General features: G+C 39.4%; 1 protein-coding gene across 3 annotated transcripts in view; it reads right to left on the bottom strand.

The window, feature by feature from the left end:
• LOC146439499 (uncharacterized) overlaps nt 1-14999 on the bottom strand; it is a 31193-nt gene extending 16194 nt beyond the window's left edge. For all 3 annotated transcript variants that reach the window (XM_085055355.1, XM_085055357.1, XM_085055356.1), the window contains exons 1-9: nt 14843-14999; nt 13764-14369; nt 11720-11816; nt 10774-11019; nt 8497-8592; nt 7296-7437; nt 5204-5309; nt 2878-4297; nt 1600-1723 (exon numbers count right to left, since the gene is read on the bottom strand). In XM_085055355.1, coding sequence (XP_084911481.1) covers nt 1600-1723; nt 2878-4297; nt 5204-5309; nt 7296-7437; nt 8497-8592; nt 10774-11019; nt 11720-11816; nt 13764-14207 — 2675 coding nt within the window. In that variant the 5' untranslated portion in view covers nt 14208-14369; nt 14843-14999. The remainder of the gene's footprint in view (nt 1-1599; nt 1724-2877; nt 4298-5203; nt 5310-7295; nt 7438-8496; nt 8593-10773; nt 11020-11719; nt 11817-13763; nt 14370-14842) is intronic.
• Between the last annotated feature and the right edge of the window lie 7282 nt (nt 15000-22281).

Raw genomic sequence — 22281 nt, 5'->3', positions numbered from 1 at the left:
TGGCTAATGACACGAATAAATCCACGGCAAGCTCTTCTAAAAATACGCATTGTTATGAAAAAGTCAAAGTAATTGCATCTGTAAGGTAGCATTGTTAGCAGGCAGAGAATAGAGTGCTGGCAGAATTTAGCACTGCAGTAATTCTGCACCAGCACATCACTCCATAGCCAAAATTTCCACCAGTAAAAATGAAAGCAGCACCTAATATCATTAGTAGTTTCACGAACTGCCAGATCCCAGAAATACTCACATCTGGAGCACCTTTCATAGTCAGCCAGAGATCAGAGATCCAAGTATCTTTGATGAAACCACATATTTTTAAGACAGTGAAAGCATTTGCTGAAAGGCAGCTACATGAGGAAATTATACAAACAAATAAATGCAAAATAGCCATTTGCACTATTCCCATAGTCTTTGAAATGAAGAAGAGTGGACAAGCAGATCTGAAAAATAGTCTTACTTTTCATTATATATAAAAAATAAAAATCAATAAATTATGCTAATTTTTCACAATTTAAGAACTAGGCTTGAAATGCAAGGAGGAAAAGAATCTTTCTTGTGTTCACAGTAGATGTCACCTATGAATTTCTAACAGATTTCATCACATTAGAAATCATATTTGATTTGATTGTAAATAAGATCAATTTTTATTAGAGGCATTTACATAGCCTACAATCACTGAAGGCACTTACAAATCCCATAGTTCCCAAATTATTCATTGCAGGGGTTTTGTGTTAAGAAATTATTTTTCTTCTACGAAGATGTAAACAAAACCCAAACCAAACTAAAACTTTTACAGCATTTAATTGTCGCTGTTGAGCAGCTAGCAGAGTAAAGAACTCTGTTCTCAGTGGCAAGAAGGAAAGACCTTTATTGTTTTGATTTCATCATATATGTAGAGTTTTCAAAGGTCACCCAGATTGGTCGGCCAGAAGCCTCCCCCTAGGCCTGATTGGCCAGGCCTGCACCGTCCAGATCTTGGGACACTCTTTTTAATAACATCCAAACTTTATCTTTATTTATAAAACACAAAAAGAATTCTCATGGAAAAAGCCTGTGCTAGCCACATTTAATAGTGACAAATTACAAAAGCAACTCTCTTGAATTTTCAACTTCTTAATTTATATGGTATCAAATACATCCTCAGTCTGGTCTGAAGGTTAGTATTCCTGAAATAAATATTCTATGGGTATTGATGTATGCTCTACACTTTTTGTTAACCTCAGAAATATGTGCTACCTGGATGTGAATGTGAGAAGTTTTTCCTTTACTCTACCAGTGGCCTGACCATATTAAAAAAAAAATTAGCCTGAGTTCTTACTGCTTTCACTGTAATCCAAAGATATTCAGCAAATTATGAGAAGCTATGCAGCTTAAGACCCAAACTGCTCCAGTGTTTTAAGAGCTGACCTCCTTCATTTAGGTGCTTTACTTTTAATCTAGACAGCAAAGAAAGTGTTTCAGTTCGGAAACAACATAGATGCTCTTGAAAAGAAGCTAGGGGGTAAGTAAGAATTTAGCAGCCTGATTTTGAGGATTCTAAAATAAATATTTTCCTCACTGCATACACAAATCTTTTTCTTGTGTATACAGATTTACCTGTGAAAATGCATTTCTTCCTCATGTTCTTCCTTCACCACAGTCAGTGAAGTGGTTTTTCTGTGATGCAAATCAGTCTCTAATCCTCTGCTGGGGATGTTCTGGGTTTCTTCTGGACAGGTATCTATGATAATAAAGAGGACTGTGTGAATATTTATGAACCCTCTCTATGTATTTAAAACCACAGACTGCGTAAGTGCAGTAAGCTTTATTGCTTAACCTCTCAAAAAAAGTTCATGTATCTTTGCCTAATTATGCAAATATTCCATTTGCAGCATAGTTCTTAGGGCAATCCAACTGCTACAAATGAAGTAAATGAAACAAATTTGGGGGTATATTAGTGTCAGTAGGTGAATTCCTTTTTAGGAATGTGAATGCCATGTGATAGTTCAACCTTAGTTTGAATGTAACTTTCAAAGAGGCCTCAGGAGCACTTTTTTAACAGCGGTCTGACATGGAGTAAAGTGTGCTTAGTATGTTGTGACAGAACAATTGAGAGCCATCAGAAGTGAATATGTTTGCTGTGGTGATTACCGCAGACAGGAACTTACTTTGGCTGATCTTACATAAAGAGAAAGCCAATGGGTTTGGGATGAGGAGTCAATGTGGGGGAAGTCCTTCAGTGGAAACTAAGAGAAGTCAAGAACCTGTTTAATAAAAAGGACTAAAGCCTGCTTAAACAGGATACCATTTCATTACCAGAAGTAAGATCACTGGGCCAAAAAGCAAGAAGGATTGATTGACCAAAGAGCTGGGGCCACATTCAGAAAAAACTGAGTGAAGATGTTCTTAGGAAACTGTAATTTGCCACTGATGTGATGCTGTCTGTGTCTTACGAGAAAAACATGCAAATTTGAGAGACTAATTTGTCCACTTCCTAAAAAGTCACAAATGTTATCTCCCAGGAAGTTAAATAGAATATATGAACATCCCACTGTCAAGGGATGAGTCATACCTAAGCTAGAGGGAATCCAAGCCCTGACTTCAGAGATTCATTGAACATCACACCCATTTCATGAGACCAAAAATCTGCATCTGAAAGTGCACATCAAACAACAGACTTGGGAAAATGACTAGTGATGATGGAGAACCAAGAAAAACAAGGGGATTGCACATGTATCTCTTCCCTCTTCTCTGTTTTTTCCAGTTTATGTTTGAGAAATACTGACATAGGTGGGCATATAGCTAGGGAGCACAGGCAGAATGAGTCATAAATCCAAGAGAAAAATTTTTCCTCAGTGAAAAATAAATGTAAATCAAAACTTGGGTAGCTCTTACCTAATGTGTCTGCAAACAGTTTTTTCTGTAGTTCCTCCACTTCAGATGTTTCTTTAGTCTTGAAAGGAGGAATCTCATGAGCCCCTCTTGAAGATGGCAGATATAGGCTTTTAACATTGCTAGCCCTCTTCCCATTCTGTGACTCAGACTCATGCTCCCTCCTTTTCAATCTTGTGAGATGAAATAGGGATTGCTGAAAAGAAGAGCGAGCCTTGTTTCCTTTCAGACTGACAGCTCCAGTACTAGAATCACTGCTGCTTGTACTGCAGGAGAGATCTTGTTGACCTGAGATTGCTTGAATGTCTTGTTTTCTTGACAGTGATCTGCTGTTTGTCCTAACAGAGATTCTTTCTGTTCCACTGGGTTCATCACTAGCATAATCACCATCAGAAAGATCCAAATGTCTGTCAGTGCAATCTACTCCCTGAGGTACATGCTGGGAGGGATATGGAGCATGGTGAGATTTGGGGTCATCATCACTTTTTGGGGATAAGCAGCTTGACTCACAGGAGGAAGGTGCAACTTGCCATGTTGAGGAAATTGTTCCCTCCTTTTGCCACTCATGCCTCAAGGCTGAAGATGAGCTTCCCTTCTCCACAGCCTCAGGTGAGCTACATGTAATTTTTATTATCTTATCATTGACCATCTTAAACCCAGGATGTATTTGCCTTTTGCTTTCCAAGTTCTGGCTCCCCACAACAACTTCCTGTGGGCATACCTGAGCCCACTTCTGACCCTGTGTGAATGCAGGGCCTGCACTCCAGTCTGCCTCCTTGATGTGATCTGTTTCTAAATCCTGCAGTGAATAATGCCTTTGTAGGACTAAGGGGGTTTTTGCTCCCTCTATAAGATGACCCTTCAGAAGCTGATCCACCCTACCTAGGTCCTTTTGCAGAGTACCCTCCACAGCTTTTCCATCAATTCTGCCTGCATGTCCTAGAGGATCCCTATGATGAGACTCCATTTCCTGGCCGTCTTGTAGGTTTGTGACTCTCACTGTTCCAGGACAAGGTTGCAGGATTTCAGGCCCTCTTCTCTGTGGTGAGTCAACAAGATTTTCCTTTGAGTCTTCATCTTCCCCAATCACTTCTTTTTCTTCTGCACTTTGCTCAATTGCTTTTGCTTCATAGTCAGTCTTAGCCTTTATCTTCATCTCAGATAAGGCACAGTCTGCCTTTTTTTCATGTGTATCCATCTGCATGGAGCTACTGACCTGCAGATTTAGATGAGAGCATTCTTCTGGCTGCAGTACGCCTCTGTTCACTTGGCCAGACTGGGAGAAATGACCCCAGCAATTCAAACTAGCTTGTCTGGAATGCCTGCTGTATTCTTTTAAAGGCTTCTGTTTAATTTTTTTGAGTCTTGTCATGCCCTCTCTTCTTTTTGGAAAAGCCTTTCGAGGTATTGTTTTTGCCTTGCTCTGAAAATAAAAAGAAAAAAATTAAAGCCTGACAATAACAGACTGAGAATCATTCTCCAGAAAGAAAGGTATTTAGAATAACTGGAAAAGCTGAGACACCAGAAGTCTTTAAGACACTGGCTATGGATAACTTATGGATAACTTATGAGTACATAAGGAACAGCTTTGAGATTACAGGGAAGGTAAGAGAATTTTTAGAAGCAGCCACTATGTCATGCCTCCAATCATTCTTTCATTCATTAGTAGAGTCAAAGGGTTAAGATGGTGCCAAATGTCTATATGATAGAAGACAACAAAAGTTCTGTTCTTTGTTTTCAGAAGAAGTTCAAGTATTTTTTACAATGTGACATAGAAATATATATAACCGCATCAGTTTGAGATATTATTTTGCCAGGGAGGTGTAGAGAAAATTTCTGAGTGATAAAACGTGCATGTTCCAAGTCACCAAGCCGAACCAAATGCTGAGTCTGACACCTAGAGGTGTCAGGCATAAGCTCATCTCAAACTGGTAAAAAGCAGAACACTCCTTCTGTACTTGGCCCTTGTACAAAACCTGTATTTGAAAATGCCCCCATTCTCACAGTAGTGGCACATGAGAGACCATTTATTGTGAAACAAACAGAATCAGCCTTGATGTCTAATTTAACTAAGTGTCTTGGGACTTGTGCACAAACCATGACCCAGAAAACAGGTGGAAACAGAGGAATTCAGTGGGAAACAGTGATTGTGACTGAATAATACAGCCCTTTTTTTTTTTTTCACTTTGGGGAAAAATCTTCCAATATCCCATGAAAGAACAGTGGATAAATGTGCTACCATGTAATGAGCCAAAACAGAGGCCACACAATATCTATTGTCCATGAGAATTCATCAAAAACAAAGTGAATGCACCAATGGCAACAGTACCTGTTTCTCCTTCTGTTTTTCTATGAGGTGATTGTCTGCTTGAAGTTGCTCTTCAACAAATTTTTCAGAAGTCTTTTGTCTAATACCAACTGGTGGTGTGATTTGCCTAGGCAAGGAACAAGAAGGTACTTATTTGTAACATTCTCTAATTAGTTTTCTTTTGATAATTTGTATGGAGCTTATATGGAGTTTAAAACTGTAAATAGTCTCTACATTTTTTAAAAAATGTCAAGCATGTTAGTAAAACTCACTATTCTTTAAAGTATCCCTTTAAAACATCCTGTCTAGACCAAGCATTAATTATACTTGCAGCAAGCAACATTTTTTGGCTGCTATCAGCCTCTACTTAAAAATAGAAAATAGTCAAAAGAAAAAATATTTCAGTCATTTTCTCCAGACTAGAGCTGATGACAGTCACAAAGAACTCACTATCTCTCTGATAGAGTGGTTTGAATTAGATGGTGAAGAGTGATAGAGTAGAAAAAAATAATATCTGTGATATTGTAGAGGGCCAAATTGAAAGCTGACTGAAAACAAAGCATAGTACAGCATACATGAACATCTTATTTCATTGTAAATGTGCTTGTGCCTTAATTTAGTTACTTACTAATAATTTCTACAGAATATTAAAAAAATCCTGGGTTTAATAGTAGTGCTGGTTGTGCAGCACATCACTGTTCTTTCTATACCCCATCTCTACCTTGCACCACTGTGCCATGGATAATATTTTGATTTGTCAATCTGTCTTTGCTATCAATCACCATGACCTAATAGCATTAGATTTGCAGGGCAAAACTCTTGCTGAAGAGGATTTAACATTAGACAATATTCATTTCAGTGAAGCTTTCTTCAAACCGAGCATAGCCTGGTGCCACAGTGAAAATTTCATGAAGAGCTGGAGAACATTGTGTACTTTAGTTTCATCCAGCTCATTCTAAAACAACATAAACCAAAGCACAAGTCAGGGTGACTGGGAGACACAATTCAGAAGCTCACTGCTGATCCAAAAAATGCATACATGGACAGGTCCACCTGCCCAGACAGTCCTTCCCAGCCTTCTGCTCTGGAGGTCCCTGTCTTCCTTTTCTGTCCAACCCCCACATAATTAACACACTAATACATTCTCATGACATTTGCTCTCAGTCTGTTCTTTCCTAGAAGTTTGCTGCTTCTCTTTTATACTTGATGGAAGGCTTAGCATGCCAAACACCTGCTGCTTCTATCTGCATCAGCTGAGGAAAGGTAACAACTGAGCATTTCTTCCACCACCAAAGCCAACCCACCCATTTCTGCCCATTGTGAGCCCCCCTCCCAGTGTCCTGGTACAGTTCCTTTTGCAAGGTAGTGATGAACCAGATCAGAAAACTGATCCAAGTTAAATGTTGCATTTCTCCTCTCTCCGGATAATTTTAACAAGGATTACTTCACTGCCCTGTTCAATATATTGGCATATAAAAATTGGTCTTGGCACAGCTGAAGAGGCAGAGCAAAGGCAGGAATGAATGAGTTATCCATCACAAACTGATAGCCACTGCAGAAGTGATGGCATATCAATAGGTTTTATCTCTCCCTGCCAAATTTGCCTTACTTCTATCCTTTGAAAATCACAGTTACAAAACCAGTTCATTTATACTGGCTAGACCAGTATCCTCTTGTACAGAAGTAGATCAACTGCCAGGCCATAGACCTGTCCAATTTCTGCCCATGCATACCTGCTACTCTCAAGCAAAGAAACATTGTGTTGCATATATAAGCAAACAGTATGTATGCAATCAAGAAAAACATATTTTTAAGCTTGACTGACTGACTAAGATAATTTCTGACTGTCGCTGTTGAGCAGCTAGCAGAGTAATGAATGCATCGGTTCTCAGCGGCAAGAAGGAATGACCTTTATTGTTTTGATTTCATCACATTTATAGAGTTCTCAAAAGTCACCCAGATTGGTCAGTCAGAAGCCTTCCCCCAGGCCTGATTGGCCAGGCCTGCACTGTCCAAGTTCTGGGACACTGTTCCAAAACATCTAAACTTTATCTTTATTTACAAAAACACAAGAAAACTTCCCATGGGAAAAACTGTGCTAGCCACATCTGACCTTCCTTCTATGTTTCCAGTCTTCATCTTTCCCTCTATGCCAAAGTGAGATGAAGAAATCTCCTTCTTTAGTTGTTCTCTTTGGTCTTCTTTGGCAGCAGAAAAAGTTTCAGAGAAACTGCTTTCTTTTAGTTGACCGAAATCTAAGCAGCAAGAAAAAGGTCAGTGTAAGCAAAGCCTTTACAAAACGAATAAATGAAAAATGAACATCCTAAAATAATTAGAAAAGTTTTTATTTTCAATGACATATGCAAGGTTTTGATTTTTGAAAACATTTCACAGAATACACTTGAATTAAGTAGGTGGAAGGATGCAACCTGTGGAAAAGAAAAGAGTCTTCTGATCCTCAAGTCTGGTGCAGGTAATATGGAAAGGCCAAATGGCAAGATTTGTGTTCCCTGTCTCTGGAGGTTTGTAATGCTTGCTTAATGTGTTCACTACAGAACATGGCAGGGAAGGCACTGCTAGACAGTACTGAGCTACTTGTATGTCTATAATGATATGACTTGCAATCCAGTTCATTTAACAGTTTAACAGGCAATGTTTGTACACATGAGACTTTCTAACCAGGCATTTTCGATTCTATTTCACAAAATTGCAAATGTGTACATCTTCCTATTGAAGCTTGTTGGCTATGTTCACTACAAGAAGGCAGCTTCTACTTCAATTAGTTTTTCTTCTGAGTATCAGCTAGTGGTGAGTTGCTCTTTTAGGTCAAGTTAGGGCTGACAACCAGAGCAAAAAGCCTTTATTTGCTCATTTATACTATGCACTGTTACTGTTGGTAGGAACTATATAGCTCACTTCATCATGTAAATACAGCCCGTGATATTGAAGTCCTCTGCAGCATACTGGAGGGACTTTTTGGTCCAACAACAGGAATACAAAAGTTTATATTCATCCTTCAGTCTTTCCCAGCTACACACCAAATATGTCCAAACATCTCCAGTCCCATAGTGGACAAGCAGTGCTGTTTCTGCAACCTTCCTGCCTGCCTTGCACCAGAATATGGCTGAGGAGGCAGAGGTGACACAGTAGGTTGACAGCAGTGAGAGATGCAGAACCCACACATCCCTTCTCACACATGTGGAGCTATGTTGCCTCCAGAATGCTTTAATGGGAGTTGTGCCCAAACTCTTTAATTTTCAACTAGTTCTTCCCTGTGCGAGACAAGAACGTGTCCAAGCAGCTGTGTAATTCACCTTTCTTTTCTTCTCTGTTCTCTTCTTGAGCGTCTTGCCAGGAAAGGTTTTTTGCACAGCTTTCTGTAGACTGAAGTGGTGGCTCGGTGCTTATTCCTTTAAATAAGAACATGAAATGTTATGCAAACTGTTAATACGCTCATGTATGTTTCCAGCAATAAAAACCCAGACTCATCACAACAGTGAGGAAAGCCTCAGCTCAGCCCAGTCCTCAAGTGCAAATTCAGCTGAAGCATATTTCAAAGACAGCTGCACTGACCAGATCCAGTCAGAAGTTACCCTGGTGTTATAAGGCCTCTGCACTTTCTAGCCTTTGTTTTACATATGACGTAGATTGAAGTCAGCACTGCTTTCAGTAAAAAGCATTTCCCCTGTCCTAGTGTGTTCTTGGTGTCAGATTCCTGCTGTCCAGTCTTACTCAATTTGTTTGTAAGCAACCTGGATGAAGAGATAGGAAGTACCCTAAGCAAGTTAGCTGATGATATGAAACTGGAGGGAGTGGCTGATATATCTGAAGGTTCTGCTGCCATTCAGTGGGGCCTTGCTAGTCTGAGAGCTGGACAGAGAGAAACCTAATGAGGTTCAACAAGGACAAGTGCAGGGTCCTGAACCTGGGGAGGAATAACCCCAAATACCAGCGCAGGCTGGGGACTGATCATTAGAGAGCAGCTCTGCTGAGGAGGAGCTGGCAGTCTTGCTAGATGGCAAATTGACTGTGAGCCATAGGTGGCCCTTGTGGCCAGGAGAGCCAATGGGATCCTGGAGTTCATTGGGAACAGTGTGGCCAGCAGGTTGAAGGAGGTGATCCTTCCCCCTACTCAGACCTAGTGAAACCATGTCTAGGGTATTGTGGTCAATTCTGGTCTCCACAGTTTAGCTAAAACAAAAACCTAGTGGACAGGGTCCAACAGGGGCCACAAAGATGATGAGGGGTCTGGAGCACCTCTCTTATGAGGAAAGACTGCAGGAGCTGGGCCTGTTTAGTCTAGAGAAGACTGAGAGGGGGCCTCTTAGTACAACAAGAATCTCAGAGGTGGGTGCCAAGAGAATGGTTCTAGACTCTTTTCTGTGGTGCCCAGAGCCAGGACAGGGAGTAATGGACAGAAACACAAGAAGTTCCACCTTAACACTTCTTTAGACTGAGGGTGGCAGAGCACTGGAACAGGCTGCCCAGGGAGGTTGTGGGGTCTCCCTCTCTGGAGATATTCAAAAACCTGGACGAGTTCCTGTGTGCTCTGCTCAAGGTGACCCTGCCTTGGGCTGGGGGGCTGAACTAGATGATCTCCAGAGGACCCTTCTAAGTGTAAGTGTTCTGTAGTTCTCTAGTTCTGTGGTTCAGTGGTTCATCCACCCACAGACCACCCCTCAATCCCCCTCGTTTGTACTGTCCAAAGTACTTCTGAAGCTCTACGGTAAACTTCACTGGGAAATGGATCCAGGTTCAGTGTAAACCAGCAAGAAAATAATAGTTCCAGGGACAAGAAGGAGACAAGACTCTCAGTGAGAGTACTTGATCTGAGCTAGCTTGAGGAATATCAAATTAGAATTTCAATTGTACTATGGGAGTGGCTCACAGTGTCACAGTCAGGTCTCTCTATAGAAGTTCAAAGGCATCCAAAATGCATGTCTCATTTACATTCTCTTACCTTTTAAGGTATTTATTCCAACTTCTTTTTGCTCCTCTTCCCCCCATTTTGAAATCAACTTTTGATTTCTTGCAAATTGCTCTTTTATTCTTTCTTACCCTTTGATATCTTCCCACAGAAGACAAGGTTGGCAAAGTGTAGACAAGGGAAGATGCCAAGTAGCAGCTTACATTGTTTTAACTCTCAACGATGCAACTTTATATCATTGTGAGAAAAACCAAGACTGCCGACAGAGAGCAGGCCTTCTCAGCTACAGAAACATTTTCTCACACCTTTGGAAGCTATAGCCACACCCTACTACTTATGCTTCTTCTCCTAAATATAACATATTCCCTACTTCATATAACTTAGCTTTCCCAATTTAATGATTACTTCTCCATTTATATATACAAATATAATTGTACAAGGTGCATCTTCTCTCAGTGTGAGAGGCAGGGTGATTGTGATTCAAGAAGTAAAAAAAAAAAAATCAAGTTTACAAAACTTTAAAAGCTTTTATTACAAGCCACCATAAAAACAAAGCACCTTCTCCTGACCTGCAATAAAATCACTTGGAACCACAAGCACAGGAAAAAATTCAGAGAAGTTTCACAATAGTCTTAGGTTCAGATTTCCAGTACTTTTTACCTACCTGAATCTGAAAGCTGCACGTGTTCTCCTGAGATTTCTGAACTGCTCTTGTTTGGTGTGAACTGCGGGGATCTGCTTTGCCAAGCAGAGTGCATTGCCAAGGGAGACATCTGTGAGAATTCCAGGTTCTCAGCCTGGGAAGAATTTTGTGGTGGGAACTGGACAGGAATGAAAGTAGCTGGAAAGAATGGAAGGGGTGGCATTGTGGCTACTAGGTGAGAAGGTATCCCATGAGAAACAGAAAAGCCTAAAAATAATCACCAGAAAAGAAAAATTAGAGAAGCTTAAGAAAAGGATTTTTTCATTGAGCTAGAAATCTCTTGCAATACTGGTATGACATGAAAGCAATGTTGCTTTCATGTTTCCTGGTGGTTTGCATCCTCAGAATGAAATAATCAAATTCTACTTTTGTTATTTTATTTAAATTACAAAACATGCTCACTACAATCATCAGTGGTAACAAAAATTATCCTATGCAACAGGTATGTTAAATTAAAGACAATTTCCAAAGTACTCCTGAGCTTGCAAAAAGCCGCATTTACCCTAGGAGTCCTTAAGTCCATTAGCAGGTAAAAGTTATGTGTTTCAAAATATCTCTGAAGCATACCTTAATGCAAAAGTGGGGAAGGTTTTTGTTTTAGCTCAGGATGGCTGGTTACACAGTATATTAGAAGACTTACCAGTGAACACAAAGGTTCTCCTTTGTGAATTTCTGAAAATTCTGAAATTTTAGTATACAGAAGTGAAAAGAAGTGTTTTCTGGGGCTTACAGCTTGTGTGTAATGTGTGTAAAGAGAATGTTTTAGCTTAACTGCCAGAGGAGAAGCCTTCAGGCACTGAAAAGAGCTATCACAACTCTTTCTTTAAAGAACTGCAGCATTTCGCTGCTGGAGTGCAAGCAGCAGCAGGTGCAGGTGCCACACTGTCAGGAGAGATTCCCTGAGTACCTGGGCTGTAAAGTGCAATGATTTTCTGCTGTTCAGCCACCAGCCTTTGCAGCTGCTCCATCTGCTGCTTCATCAGCTGGTCCTGCTGCCCTGGAGCCTGAAAATATCAGGAAGATATTGTATCAAACTATATTTCTGCATGGTTTTTAATCAGAAAGAATCACCATATCTGAGTTTTGGGGGTAGGTATTTCCTAAAGTGTGTATTACTTTTAATAAAGAATTTTGACATTTATATTTAAAACTCTTTTGGCATATTAGGACTCAAAGTGTACACTGGCACTGTGCAGGCAGTATGTGCCCTGCCAGGTTTTGCTACTCAGCCTCACATCAGCCAGCATTTTCTTCTGGTTTATATGCTGGGATTTCCTTCCCATAGAAGCTAAAGCACTAAAGGGAGAGAAGTGTCCATCTGTGTTTTGCACCAAGAAGGTGCTACAATAGCACCAGAGCAGATGATACCATCACATCAAGATTCACTCTAAAACTTAAAAATATGCCAGAGTTCAACATTTTATTGTTGAACTATATGATACACGGAAGTTACCAGTATCATTGATGAAAAGGAGATTTCAAAAGTCAATATCCACATAGCAAAGATGCGAGTAGTAGGAAATATAAGCACAGTCTGCAACTAGGGATGAAAGGATAGAAGAATGATTCTGTCTCTGTCTAAATTGTTGTTACTAATTCCACAGCCCTTCTGCAGGTCAGGTACTTCCTTTTGCCTCCCAACATGTACACACCTATGCAACTTGCCTTGATTTTCTGAGTTTTCCAGTTTATATCTATTTGACTCCTTCTGTAAGTCATCTATTTCTTCTGTCCTGTCCACTGAGAAGAACTACCAGAGATCAATAGTGCAAGTGATAGATTTCTTTTATTTATATATTGTGAATTACCAGATCTGTCCCAGGGCTAAAATGTACTGCATAAAAACTCTCATGCTCTCATGCTGCTGGTATGCCAGAAGCTTCCCAGCAGTCTACCTGTGAGCAACATTTTCACTCTACTATCTCTCCTTCTGGTATTTCTTGAGAAGCACCATGTAATAAAGCAAAGCCCAAGGTCAATTTTTCTTTACCAGAGTTCAAGTAATTCACACAGTCAAATGTCAGAAGGCACCAAAGAACAAAGAATGCCTAAGATCCAGTATCAGCTTTTATAACCAGCTGTTGACTGTTTACAATATCACAGGATATATTGTGTTCATCAAACTTAATAACCTGGGTTACATCACCCAAGAACAGAAATAGCAGGTTCTGGGGAATCACATGTAATTATCTTCAACTGCAGCCTTACTTACATTCTTACTTTTTCAACAACCAAGGAATAACAAATATTCTGCCCCATATGTTAAGTACTACACTCTTCTTTGAGCTAAAAAAAAAAAGTTAAAATAAGGATAGACCCCCGGTGGAGAAAGGATTGAGAACTGCCAGAATAGACACATGCTAAGTAATAAATTCAACTGTGTTGGAAATATAAGGGTTTCTTTAAAATATGCAACTAAGGCACTGTATTGTTTACTGTTTTATGCGAAGCAGATTGATCATTCACTGGAAGTGAAACTGTGGAGTTACTTCTGTGCATCACTTTGTCAAAACTAAGAAGAAGAAAAAGTCTGAAGTGGGAAAAAAAACTAAAAAAACCCCCAAAACATGAAGAATGAGAAGAGGACTGATAGAAAGACATATGAAAAAAGAACATGAGCATGCCCTGCAACCATTACAGACACAAGAATGTGAAGCCAGAACATGCAAACCTTTCCACTAGAGGGAGTGAGATAGTAATTACTATAAAAAGAAGATGAGTAAGAGCACAATTATTTGATTGTCTCTTGTGAAATGCACTTTGTTGTGTGGCTGTATTAGAGCAACAGCATCAGACAGGGTTCTGATGAACTTCCCAGTCTTGCCAGTAAAGCTACCTACCTATATACAGACATGAAAGTTTCTGACTCTTTCTTTCTGGACAGTCTGGGACACTATCAGAAATACACAATATGCAGTTAAAAATTCAGTAATTATTTAAAGCAAACCAACCTCTTCCATGGTTTTGTGTGTGGTAGAACAATGGTTCGTCTCTGAGGCAGGGAGCAAAGGAGGAGTGAACATTTCCAAAGTCTCACTCATATCAGGTATTACAGCCTGGTTTACACTGGAAGTCAACTTCTGAGGAGAAAAATCAGAGTTGGTTGAATAACATAATTGCCTTGGATGCTGAAAATCTTGGTTGTGGCTCAGATTGTCTGTTGAGACATTACTGTTGCTCATCATACCACTGGCTTCTGAACTAAATGTAAGTGAGCAGCTCTTGCTGGAGGACTCACTCATATTATCAACACATCCTGGGTGTAAAGAAGGTATGACGGTCTCTGTTATACTGGAAGATGGTACTATGCTTGTCACATCACTGAGAGCCTGCTGTGATGGATTGTCTTTCTCCTTAAAAGTGTCTGCTTCCATGCCCTCCTTTCTTAAATCCATATTAGGGAAGTGTGACGAAAGCCACCATGAACAAATGTGTCATACTGATGTAGTAAATCATGTGGGTTATTTTCTTTCTTTCCTTTGTTTTTTTTTTTCATCCAATAGAGGTTTTTTTTTTTTAGCCCAGGCTGAATGCAGAGTATCTTCAGACTTCAGAAACTGCCAAAACATGCATATATATTTTAATAAATTATTATATATGTAAAAGAATATATAAATATACATATACATATGTATAAAATGCTGTTAGGATACATGTAATAAACCATGCATAATAATGGATACATCCAATACAAAACCCTTATAAAAACCTTTACATTCAAAGAAAGTGCTTCATGATCAAAGATGACTGCAGAAATCAGGTAATGAAGATAACAGAACGAAAAAGGAGGAAAAAAAGTTATGTGGGGAAAAAACCTGAACAAAAACATCACTAGGAAACTGCCTGATGTTTAAGTAGCTCAAAATAATGTTTATTTCAAAAAGACAGAATAAGACTGCTACACTACTAGCTTGCATCCATTCTCCCTGGTGAGTCTGAGACAGCTGGGAAAACACAGTCCGTCTGCTTTCCCTCTTTAGGAATTTGGCTCCAGCCCTTCAGTGGCAGGGGCCAGGCTTTTGCTACTTACCTTAAAAAATTGGGGTGGGGGTATCTATTTCAGCAGCTGAAGCTGGTGAGCACCCCCACTGTGATTCAAAGGTGCTTTATTTCCATTCTTTGAGAAATGTGGAGTCTCCAAGAACTACATTCACTCACAGGAAAATTATTTAATGCTTTCTTCCTACCCTAATGTAACTGGTTTGCATCAGATGTTTACACACCCTACCAGCTTCGTTACCTGCTTTGACACATTCATCATTAGTAGCTAGGAAACATTACGTTGTTTGCAATCTTAAAATCCCTTTAGAATCCTCTACAGTTCCACTGGAAAGGCTTCAGAAATCCACAAATCTAAACCAACAGAAGCAAGGACTGTCTGGGCAGATGCTTGTACACTAAAATAAGAACCCTATAGAATAGATCTGAAATAAGGGTAAACTAAACTGGAAGCAGATGTAGTGAAGAGGCTGAGAAAACACATTTAAAGAAGTAAAGTCCATGACCCTATATTGCAATTCCCTGCAAAAGTTAAGAAGGAACACCAAATTCCTGAGTCTTCTTGTTCCTCTGCTGACAGTAGGAGTATTGAGTGTCCTAGTATTGCACAGGTTATGACATTTTGCTTCTACAGATCCTCACTTTAGGTCAAACTCAAACGGAGCTAAAAGTTCCAACATGACAGTGATCTTTCTGAGTGCAACACTGTGTGCAACTTGGTTGTAATTTTTGGGGAATTGGGTGTTCGTTTTGTTTTGGGTATATTTCCTTTTTTTGAAATATAGGAAACAACACATACTCAGCAAAAAAAAAACCCCACTGAACTGTTCATAGGGTACAAAGTTCAAGTGCTTAGCAATTGTCAGCTGCCAGCATAAAAGTTATTGTCAATAATAATGTACAATACAAAGGCTGTTGGTGGCTTGTCCCACTGACATCACATTTTGTACCAGGTGCATGGAGACTCCACGTCCTGGTCATGCTTTCTCCAAAATATAAATGAAGGAAATATGATCTCAAGATTAAGAATGGTGGGATTTGAAAACAGCCAGCATTTGCCAAGAGTCTCTCTGAACAGATACCTCACTTTAGGCTCCTCAGGTAAGGCATTATGAAGAACTGGATTTTGTGAGGAAACTTCCTTGACATCATCAAGGAAAAGATTCTCCAACTTTGGCATTGATAAGGAGGTGCTTCAGTGGCAAAAGTGACAGAGTTGGCTTTTATCCCAGAAAAATAGAAGGAATTCCAGTAACTGCCCATCATAATTTACCTTAATCAGTTTAGCATATTTTAAGTTCAGGCAAGTGGGGGATGTATTAATAATGCATGAGGCTTCATATCCAAGAAATTGTTCAGACTGGTAACTGCCTAGGCTGGTAGCTGACTTTAGTTTGTATAAGAAAATGAACACTAAAACTTGCTCTATCATGAACCTTTTCAGTGTTTGCCTTCTCATGGTTGTTGGTTGCCAGGGAAGCAGTGAGCAAACAGAAGCTCTCACCTGAAGCCCTGACCCCTGCAGTTCTTCCTGGTTTGCACCTCAGTTAAAACCACATGAAGCCACTCCTGCCCCTGGCAGCACAGTAGCCCCCCAGAAACAAAAGCATAAGTCTAACTGAGAGCCTTGGCAGTTTTAATCAGGTCCCCAGGAACAGCATTTGGAGGTTAACCATATCTACCAAGGCCTGCAGACCTCGGCTCAAACCTCACAGCAACACTCACTGTCCTGCAAAAGAGCTGCCAGTGACAAGGGCACCCAGGGGAATCCCCTTCCCATTTCACTCTCTGAAGGACTTTTGGAAGAAGAATTTTCCTGAACCCTGAAGATGTTGCACAAGTTTCTCCCTACTGGAGATTGCAATGAGAAGTTATTATTTGTAAATTGCTCTTTTGCTTTTTAAAGTCATATTATTAACAGTGAAGCAGCAGCCATAAACTTAGAGCATATAGATAAACAGAACAAGGAAACACAAATCAGGGGTGACAATTTCTTTTAAGTAGCACAGAATATAAAATATTCAACAAGTGTTGAAGTGCTGAACTTGTCCTGCACTCACCACATTCTCCAAAACCTGATTAATTTTTCATCATTCTGTATCTGCACTGCTCAGATACCCAACAATGCGGGCACAGATCTTGATCCTTCTCTGTTGAAAATCGTAAAAACCCATAACAAAATGACACTTTGTTTTATCCACTCACCCAAATAAGTATGCAGCAGCTTCATGGGTTATATTGGATTTCTGTAAACATGAACACACAGGGATCTGTTGGAGCAATTCCAGAGAAGGGCTGCAAAGATGACCACAGGGCTGGAGCACCTCTGCTGTGACGGCAGACTGACATGAATGGGGCTGTTCAGCCTGGAGAAGGTTCCCAGGGGAGACCTTACAGCAGTGTTCCAGTACCTTAAGGGAGCCTGCATGAGAGCTGGAGAGGGACTTTCCACAGGGGCGTATAGTGACAGGACAGGGGGGAATGGCCTTAAACTAAAAGTGAGTAGGTTTAGATTCGATATTAGGAAGAAGTTATTTACTGTAAAGAGAAGCTGTGGATGTTCCATTCCTGGAAGTGTTCACAGCCAGGCTGGATGAGATTTGGATAACCTGGTCGAGTGGGTATCGTCCCTGTCCATGGAAGAGGTTTAGAACTTTAGGGTCCCTTCCAGCACAACCCATTCTATGATTCTATACAATATAAAACCCAAGAATAACATAAAAAGAATGAATTCTGGCAATAATTTGCACTAACGTCTGTATGCTGTGGGACAGATCTAAACTGATACAATGAAAAATACCATACACAAACACAAAAATTCCATTAGATATTTTCTTTTAATACTACTGAATAATTTCTAAAAATGTTAAGTTAGCCAGTTGTTTTTATAGAGAAAAACAGAGCTATCAGTAATATCAGAGCAATATGTAACACTTCCCAACCCAGTGATTTAAGCAAAAACTAAGACTGGTATCAACTAAATAAAATGGAGTTCCAGACAGTTCCTAGGATTAATTAAATTTAAGATTTAATTAAAATTTTCAAGTTTTTTGTCATAAGAGATGTGCTGACAAATACATTTAGAAAGTGTATTGGTTAATCATGCTTTTAAAAGTTATTAAAGGATTTGTGATACATTTATTTTTGCTTATTTTTCATTATACTTCATTATACTTTGACATTTAGTCTTCTTATATAATATACAGTTGTTTAATGATATAAGAGAAATCATAGAGTTGCCTAAGGTGAGGTATGTTTGTTTGTATAAAGTTGTTACTTGACCATAATGGCTGGTTGGTGCATTTGAGAGTTATTTGACAACTGATAAATGTCATTATGTGATCACTGACATCAAGGAGTGACAAATTATTTCTAACCCATGGCCAGTTCCATACATGTTGTCTGTCTCAACAGTTGCTACTGGAATATCCATCATACACTGAAGTCGTGAGGAGCAGCACTGGGACCCTTCCTGTGCAGTGGAGTGACACAGTTCCTCTCTCCCAGCTGAGAGCAGCTTGGCTCAAGCCTGACCAGCTGCAGCATTTTTCTGCAGAGTGCGCATACCTTAATATTGGTGTTTCTAGCGTTTTTTATTTTTTTTCCAAGTATACAGCTGGTGTTCTCCCAGAAGATGCTGCCAGCTGCCTAACTGGCAAGCTGGAGTCTTTAGAAGAAGCCACAATATAGAGCATAGACTAATTTTTCTCTTCATTTTTTTAAATCTCTCCTTTTCACTCAGGTGCTGGCAGCATGGACAGCTGTCTGCCCCAGACAGCCTGCCCTGCATCACGGAAGCATCAAACAGTGAGTGGTGTGACCTCCAAACTCAGCTTTATGATACTTCCTTCTGGCTTTTTGGATAAGCAGTTTCAGACTGAGCTCATTACTTCCTCCAGCTGCAGCAGCACAGCTTGAGGGCTTGCTCTTCCTGAATTAGTAACTTGTTACTGTGATTTGTTTACTAGTTTTGAATGTACACTACTAACAACTTAGTAACAGTATGCACAATTCAGTGTAATAATCTAGTTGACATGAGCTACTCTCATTTAAGCACGGCTCATTTATTGTCTACCATTTAGAATACCCCAGGGTGCTTGAATTACATATAATTCATCTTGGCCTAAAAGCTCCCTGGGAGAGATTTCTGTTGCCTTGCATGTTGCCTAGTCAAGTTTCACCACAGCAGAACTATTGTGAGAGTGGCAAACTTCCAAATCAGTTTGGTTTGGAGCTTTTTCTTTTCTCATTTGTACACCATGCCTCTGTTAAATGTAGGATGGTTTAGCTACCTGATAAAATATGATCAACACTCTGGAAATGAAACTCAAAGCAGTCTTCTCTCCATCAGTGCCTTTCACCTGCAACTAAAAGACTAGTCTGGAATTGGAAGTAAATGTCCCAAATCACACAAAGCTAAACAAGATCAGTCAGCATGTCCTAGTAAAGGTTTCTCTGGAAATGAAAAAGCACCCTACATTTTTTCCTATGGTCTCCTGCTATATATATGCTACATTTCTCTCACCACCCATTTCTTATCCAAGCTTCTGATACCAAGCCTTTGTCCCAGAGTGGAGCAGTGACTGAGCTGCCACATCCTCAGTATCAATGGGGCTAACACGGTGAGATCTTGGCAATCCTCTGGTATCCAAATACATTCATGCTCAAGAGAAAATATAATGTGTGCTAATGTAATGGGAGTAAAACTCAGTCCCAAAACACCTGAAGTCTACCCTGCTGTACAGTTAATCCAGGGCTGTGTCGCAGAGGAGGAGATCCTAAAGTGATCTGCAAAGCAAATAAATATGAAATAGCAGGATGCTTAGGACCTCTGATAAAGACCTCTGAAAAGAAATTTAAGAAATATAATAGCTGGATGAAAATTACACCTGGAAGAAATAGGAAGCACTACGTGAGTATATAAAAATATACATTATATACAAATACATATATAAGTAATGAATACCTGTAGACAAATATACACATAAATATAATTCTTGGTTCCATAGGGTTTATGAAGAAGCACTCAGTACCATGTACAAATAAATGTGGAAAGAATGCTCCACGTATAGAGACATTTGCCTTTGCAGTGGTCTGCCACAAGGACAGTGCAATTCTTTTCAATAGTTCTGCTTTATCCCTGGCAATGAAGTATATGTGGAATTTTCTGCATGGAGCTAGGACCAGTTTACCTATTGGCCAGTGTAGCAAAACCAGTAACGCCCTAAGACAAAACAAGCAGGCATTGTTAACTGAGTATAGGTGGGGAGGCTGGGCAAGCTGGCCCTCTGTGGTCCCTTCCAACCTTAACTATTCTGTGATTCTGTGATAATTTAACCCCCAAAGAGAATAGTAACTAAAAGTAGTTGAGAATGGATTTCAAACTTCCACCCGTGTTGTTCATTTCTATAAATTAATTCTAAGCAGAAGAGGAATTCACCAAATAGCTCTCAGCAAGAGTGCCTGAAATAGACCTGTGATGTTTTCCCCCTTTCATTATATGTTGCTGTGTCTTAGAAGAGCATGAATTTACAGGTAAAGTGGAAAAGTGCCAGTGATTAATTCTCTAGAGACACTGCAATCTGCTACGAAGAAAAAAAGTTCTGATAATTAGACACCACTCACCAATGTGATGGAGAAAGCTGAAGTAACTGGTAATGCGTGCAATATAACTGGATCAGATTCTCCATTACACAAAGGCAACTCTAGCCCACCATGAAAAATATCTGACTTGGGGGAAAAGTAAAACGTGTGACTACATTGTGCTGTGTGATGTGATTTTGTTCATTCAAGCTGTAAAGAAATTTTGATTACATCTACAAAGTAATACTATCTATCTAAGGTCTGACACACCGGTGCATCTTTTCGATGTAAAATGACGAAACCCTTAGATAGTACAGATACATTATGCGTTCAGACACTTTGTACGTGTTGTAACCACTAGAGGGAAATCTTGCACCAGCCTGAGTGCACAAATAGACTAAAATCGAAGCTCACAGATGATTTTTAACATGCAACAATGAAAATAATTTTAGGCCTAAAAGAAACATGTGCTCTCTGAAGAAATCTTAAGGGATTCTTAGGAAAGTAGCAATGTCTCTCAACATGTTATGATATTAGATGTGAAATTTCAAAAATTTGCACTCAGTGAACAGTGGTACTTTGTATATCCCACTGGGTATTAAACACAGACTGAATCCTGAGTTTGGGATGAATTTGAGCCTTAAAAATCCCAAATGGTTTCCAAATATGTCCAAGAAGGCAGTAACAAAGACTTGCAGCGAATTTTTTAATTGGAGCACTTTTCTGTTTCTGAACTAGTAGATACCACGTGATTGACTCAGTCTGTTTTATACCATGGCATCCACTTTTCCATCTTGAGTGAAGCTCGTCTTGTGTGAAGTTCCCAAGAAGAACCTTTTGCCAGTACAGCTGCAGTGGCTGTAACAGACAACAGAAGCAATAAATATGGATACATCTCACACCAAAAAAACTGACTTTCTGCCACTTACCACTAACCCCTTCTTCCTGGGCAAGACAGATTTCCATGAGCAGTACTATTTTGATAGCTGGACCTTTGATTCTTAAGTAAATATATTTTAGAGTCTCACCCTAACTTCTTTTTGTGCACAACTCATCTGCATAAACTTGATGTGTTTCTGCAGTTTTGTATCATTACTACAAAAAAAAAAAAGTACATTTACAAATAAAAAAAAAGAACAGAAAAAGTGAACAAGAATTGAATCCTCTAGTCCAAGCAATGAAGTCATCTTAAAACCATTATTTCCATGGCTTTCTTCAGTAACATAATTTAAATTCAAATTACAAATCAGCATATATTTATAGAAAACTTGAGAGGGATGAAAATTGTTGAGAGCACAACAGCAATTAGAAACAATTCTTAATGAATCCTGCCTCATGCAGCCTCAGACAAGAACATGAGGTTAATGAAAACAAAGTAGAAAATGTTTCCTGCATTGTTAAAAAACCCCGTTTTTATGAAAATCCCAGAGTACACAATATTTCAATAACAAACACTGTGTTCATGCCCAATTAACTCCAGTGTTAAAAAGTACACCAGGTTCTTCAACCTCTGTTTTCACTATTTGTAAATCTGTTGATACTGTCTTTTTTTCTAGCAGTTGATTTTGAAATGTAAAACCAACATATGTACCCACTGGTCTGAAAATACCATAAACTGGAAAAAGCCTCTGAACGCAGTTCTATTTTTACCATTGTTCTTATGAGCTGAATCCAGTTTGAATCTGAATCAGAAAAATAAATACAAAGGTGTTTACAATTTTCTATTATAATCTTATGAGAAAGATCATTAAAATACATCATAATTCACCTGAAATACATTAACTCTTTTAACTTTCATAAATAAGTGTCTCTTAGAAATCAAGCCACCTACCATAAATACACATCATCCATGCATTCTACCCAACAGTACATTTCCTGTATCTTAGG

This window comes from Lichenostomus cassidix, chromosome 3 (assembly GCF_008360975.1).
Source record: "Lichenostomus cassidix isolate B80296 chromosome 3, HeHo_3.0, whole genome shotgun sequence".
Lineage (NCBI taxonomy): Eukaryota > Metazoa > Chordata > Aves > Passeriformes > Meliphagidae > Lichenostomus > Lichenostomus cassidix.
The sequence above is the reverse complement of the archived record's forward strand: the minus strand, read 5'-3'. Positions and strand labels throughout refer to the sequence as shown.